The sequence below is a fragment of the Aethalodelphis obliquidens genome, unplaced genomic scaffold (genome assembly GCF_003676395.1).
Source record: "Aethalodelphis obliquidens isolate GAN/ISIS:26980383/991018 unplaced genomic scaffold, ASM367639v1 scaffold2, whole genome shotgun sequence".
In the NCBI taxonomy this organism is placed as follows: Eukaryota; Metazoa; Chordata; class Mammalia; order Artiodactyla; family Delphinidae; genus Aethalodelphis; species Aethalodelphis obliquidens.
This window is the reverse complement of record NW_020837946.1, coordinates 60,746,645-60,752,503: the sequence shown is the minus strand read 5'-3', so window position 1 is coordinate 60,752,503 and position 5,859 is coordinate 60,746,645. Positions and strand designations below refer to the sequence as shown.

At 39.1% G+C, this 5,859-nt stretch overlaps 1 protein-coding gene across 1 annotated transcript in view; it reads right to left on the bottom strand.

Moving 5' to 3' along the window:
• METTL8 (methyltransferase 8, tRNA N3-cytidine) overlaps nt 1–5,859 on the bottom strand; it is a 131,500-nt gene that overhangs the window by 28,802 nt on the left and 96,839 nt on the right. The window contains exon 12 of the mRNA XM_027128459.1: nt 3,383–3,502. Within this exon, the coding sequence (XP_026984260.1) occupies nt 3,383–3,502 (120 nt within the window). The remainder of the gene's footprint in view (nt 1–3,382; nt 3,503–5,859) is intronic.

Genomic DNA, 5,859 nt, shown 5'->3' with positions numbered 1-5,859 from the left:
ACTTCACACATATAATAATAACAAAATAGAGCTGCTCACCTTTCAAGCCTAGGGCCTTGTGCGAGGTTCCTCTGATCCTGTTTAGGAGGTCATAAAGTAAGCTGCAGATCTCTTTGGGTAATTTCACAGTGCTTAATGGCTGGTGAGGATTTTTAAGGATACCCAAACAGTAATGAGAGAGGAAAGGAGGATAACTATTCTTAGATACTAAAAAAGAAGTATGTGCTTAACTCAGACAAACATTCTGGAGCCTTTCTGTATGAGCAGAGCTCTGATTTCCAAGAGGTTGGAGAGCTATGGCTGTTTACATCCTTTGTCTGCAGCCGTCAGATGGTATATACACTGCAGCCTTATTTTCCTTGTCTCCTTCTTAAGTCAACCATAAATCATTTTTGATGCCGAGCTTTCCACAAAAATTCCCTGTGGTTTCTTTCGGTCTCACACTCCAACTATCACGTTGCGATTTCCACTGGCAATAATGTCAGCATCTGTTCTTCATATCAGCACTATTTGCAAATACTTTGAGACCAAGTCCTGATTACTACTCAAAAGTTCAACTTCTGTTTTCTCAGAGCCAAAACACATACTGTATTATCCAGTTTAAATAGTTTCCAATCCTCATCTGGGCAGCGGGCTTTTTCAGTTCCTCCCACTACTCATATTACTATTTTTAAATTTCTCTTTATCCTTTTCTTTCAATTCATTCACTGTATAGACGATTAACTTGGGTCTTGAACATGGCTAACTTTGCTCTTCTGAGCTCCCTATATCCCTTCTGAATTCACCCCCTAAGGATTTCTTCCATCCATGCTGATGTGGACTCTGAGTTCTCTTACTCCCAAAGGCAATTTATTTATCGATGCCACCTTTTTGTTTTTCCTGAGTGGTCTAAGTCAGATCTCAGTGTGCCAGAAATCAGGCAACGATTGCACACAAAGAGTCAATTACTCTTAAAGAGAAATTTCCATGGCTTACATCTGGCTATCTTTCATCTCTCTGGCTTAAAACCTCCACAGTTTTGTTTATTTGCAATGTGCATGTATTTACATGGTTTGTTTTTGGTTTTGGTTTTATAAGTGAGTGTATGTATGTGGTTTGGTTTTGCTTCTGGTTTTGTTTATTTGTTATTTTTCTAAATGACTTGGTTGAACAGTTCTTCAAGTGAGCTGGGCATGCCATTCTAGGCACTGTCTGCAATAAACATTTTTATGAGCTACCCCTTTTGCATAGACACTGTGTTTCTGGATTTGTGAGAAAGTATGGACTCATATGCTTGTGTGTGTGTACACATACACATGCAAAATACAGAAATTAAAACAAGAAATGGGAAGCTACCTTACCAAACCCAGTAGACTGGAGGACTTACATCTACATTATATAAAAAGGTCTTCTATAAGTTAATCAAAGATAGGTATGTATTTATACAAGAACTAGAAAAAATCATATAAATTATAAAGAAAATCACTAATATATTATTAGGTAACTAATACCAGTGCTACTACTAGCTCTAATTCTAACTTTTTTTTGAAGGCCCTCCATGTGTCAGGTACTCTTCTATATGCTTTACATTTAGAAATCCATTTAATCCAACAATAACTCTATAGATAGGCACTATTATTAGTCTGTTTACAAATGAGAAAACAGAGAGTCACAGAGAGGTTACGTGACTCATCCACAGTTGCACAGCCAGATAAATGGAAAAAGGGACAATGAGAAAATTCACAGAAGATAAAATGCAATCACAAATGGAAAAATGTTCAAGATTGCCAGTAATCAAAGAAATGTACATTGACAGTAAGTATCCTTTCATACTACACCTTTGATGAGGCTGTGGTTAAACTGTCACTCTCAGATATAGTGAAAACAATGTAAATCATTGTAAGTTTTTAGGAAATCCGTTTGTCAGTACTTATAAACAACTGTAAAGAGACTCTCTTGAACTCAGTAATCACATCCCTAGAATTTATTCTTTGAAAGTTATTCAAAAGAAGACTCATATGAATAAAGTTTGCTGCAGCATTTTTATATTATCAAATATTAAAAGCAATCTAAATTTATAAATACAGAAATACTTAAGTAAGCTATGGTACATCAATGAAATGGAATATTATGTAGCCATTTAAACTATAATTATGAGTGATAATGATAATATAAAAACGTTAGATAATGTTAAGTAAGGTGAGTCAAATATAAAATTTGACCTATTTGTAATTATATAAAATTATGTATACATATGCTCAAGGACCAGAATGGAACATAAAATGAAAACACTTGCAAATGTTAGGATGGCAAAATTTTTTTTTCCTATTTTTAATTGCCTTTATTTCTGTTATTTCCCATATGATGGCAAAACCAGGAGTTGGGACAGAATAGAAGATGCTGTCTTTGCCTTTTGATAATATATAATTTAGCTGAGAATTTATAGAATCATTGACTTTTAGAGCTGAAAGGGACCTTATCGGACTCTTTGTTCAACTCCCTGATTTTACAAATAAATACTCTGAGGCAGAAAAAGATTGACTTGCTCAATTGCTCATATTTAATTAGGAGCTAGAAATTACAAACCCAAAATGACTCACAGTCATTTAGGGTACATTTGTTGCAGAGAAATTAAGTTATTAGGACCCTATCTTGAAATATATTATATCCATAAAAATGACTATTTTACTAATTCTACCTTCTTATCTGCATCATCAACTGCCTCCTTTCGCACCTGAAATAAGCTTTATGCCAAAGCATCTACTCACGCATGATCACAAAAGAAAAAACATGTCTTCAGGAAAAGTAAGACCCACTTGGCAGGTGAAGTTCTCTACTCGTAAACCCATTTAGATTATGATCAATTCTGGCTGGGCTCCTCTGAAAGGACAAATGAAAAAGAAAAAACATGGGAAGAGGCTAAAGAAATTTTGGAAGTTGCAGATTGGTGTGGTGATACTAAAGTTGTTCTAGTGCATGTGTGTTGGGGCCGTTACGTCATGCCCCCATGGCTGATTTGCAAGAAATGTGTATAAGGACAACTTGAGGTCCTCACTGCTGGGATTCTAGCATGCCTGGGCAGAGTACACTAGTACAGTGAGTTTCCTGGGGCATCAACCAAATAGCACCAGCAGCCAAAGTGACAGTTTTTGTTTTTGTTTTTGTTTTGCGGTACGCGGGCCTCTTACTGTTGTGGCCTCTCCCATTGCGGAGCACAGGCTCCGGACGCGCAGGCTCAGCGGCCATGGCACACGGGCCCAGCCGCTCCGCGGCATGTGGGATCCTCCTGGCCCGGGGCACGAACCCATGTCCCCTGCATCAGCAGGCGGACTCTCAACCACTGCGCCACCAGGGAAGCCCAGCTAAAGTGATAGTAACGGCTGCTCCCACCAGTACCCCGTACCTGAGCCCTCGGCAGCAGCAGGAAGCAGCACCAGCTTTGGGCGCTGGGACAGGAGCATGGGCTGGGTGGAAAGCCCTGGACGCCATTTGATAGAAGAGAGCTGTTGAGACACTCTAAGGACTGAGGAAAAAGATAATAAGACACAGATAAGGAATAAGAGAGGAAGACTTTTAAGTAGAAATTGCTTATACATACAATCAATAGGTTTTCTGATATGTATTTTATTAATCTCTCGTTCTCTCTCTCTCCTCCTCTGTGCTTCTCTCTCCCCTCACTATATTTCTTTTTTTGTCCCAGGAAGTTAAGAGATTTGATATACTAAGAAGACCTTTCCTGAGTATATAATCTGTAGTTTCAAGTTAATATTCATATATGTAGGTTCAAAACCTATTCAGATTTAACTATCTGACTCTACTTTTTTACAACTCCAAATCAGTTCAAAATCCATGGAATTCTATGTGACAGTTTCCTTTAAGTCATACCCTCAATGGTCCTCCACCCTGGCTAAGTATCAAAGTCTCTGAGAGAATCACAAACAAACACCAATTCCCAGGGCCCCCCGTGGACGGATAAAATCAGAATCAGGTGGTGGGACCTGAAGCATCAAAACGTGTTAAGAGCTTCCAGGTGCTTCTAATGAACAGCTAAGGTCGTGAGATCCATTGCTCCAACAGGAGTTAGAAGCTTTCTAGAACAATTCTAGTTTCAATATGCATATGAATTACCGGGGGATCTTGTTAAAATGCAGATCCTGATTTAAAACGTCTGGGATGGGGACTGAGCTGAATTTCTAACAACCTCCCTGGTGATGCTGATGCTGCAAACCACCTTTGAGTACAGAAAGGATCTAGGATAATTAGGTCCAGAAGAGAGTGGGCAGAGATAAGCAACTAACAAAATAATAAACTTTTTAAATAAAAAAGAGCAAAACAGAAAGTGTGTATAGCCTCATTTTATATGACCGAAACTTTTAACTTGGTCACAGATTCTAAAGAATCTAGATATTCTCTAAAGTCAAGGAAATATTGAAATTGGTAGCACGGACCTTTCTATATTGCCTCCTACCTCCCAGGTTTGCCATGTGTATCATATTTGTGACACCCCTTAAGACCAAGCCTTAGGGACCACAGTTGGAAGGGATATTTGGATTGAAATAGCAGGGAAGCCAAGGTAATAGGTAAGAAGATGAGCATGAACTCTGAAGGGAGATGTAAGAATCAGAAAAAGGGAAATGAACTTTTTTGTCCAAAGGCAGGAGGCAGAGAGCTGGAGTAAATGCAGTGCCTAGAATTCCAACTAAGACCCTCAACAAATGCTGGGGTGGTTTTTTTCTGTTGCGCCAGCACACTGTGTGGGGAGAGTCAAATGTAACACATTGGCTTTAGGTCCTCTCCATTTACCCATCACTCCCAAGCACAAGGGTTGGTGGAAGGTCTGAAACTTTTCCACGTCTGCTTGGTGAAGGGTTTGATGGTACATTCTTAGTGGTGGGTGTTATGAGAAGGTACTATGGTGGTGGGAGCCCAGGATCTCTTGTACTTAAGCCCTCTCTCCTGGGAGTGGGCAATGAGAGTGTATGCAAAATGCCAGGCTGAGGCCAAGTGGGCTGGGCATAGTGAAGACTGGTGGAAGGCAGGGTGGTGTGTATGGAAAGTGGATGGGAAGGGCAGAGAACTAGAGACAGAAGGCAGAAAGTTCATGATTTGGGAAGGCCAGGCTGAACACCAGGGCTAGTTTTTGGTTTTTAACTGTGGTAAAAATACACATAACACAAAACTTACCATCTTAACCTTTTTTAGTGTACAGCTCAGTGGCACTAAATATATTCACACTGTGTTACCATCACCACCATCCATCCACACAACTCTTTTCATCTTGTAAAACTAAAACCCTGGCAACCCCAGTCTACTTTCTGTCTCTATGAATCTGAATACATTGTCATATTCCAAGAAATCGTTGCTAAATTCAATGTCATGAAGCTTTTCTGTCTCTATGAATTACATGTACCTGTAAGTGGAATCATACCTTGTCCTTTTGTGACTAGCTTATTTCGACTACCATGATGTCCTCAAGGTTCATCTATGTTGTTATAGCATGTGTCAGAATTTCCTTCCTTTTAAAGATTGAATAATATCACTTTGTATGTATACACCATGTTTTGCTTACCCATTCGTGTGCTGATGAACACTTGGGTTGCTTCTACCTTTTGGTTATTATGAATGTTGCTATAAACGTATATGTACAAATAACTCTTTGGGTCCCCACTTTTTAACTCTTTTGGATATATATATAGAAGTGGGATTGTTGGGTTACATGGTAATTCTACCTTTAATTTTTTGAGGAACCACCATACTGTTTCCCATAGGCACTGCACCATTTTACATTCCTACCAACAGGGCACAAAGGTTCCAATTTCTCCACATTCTTGCCAACAGTTATTTTGTTTTTTGATAGTGCCATCCTAATAGGTGTGAGGT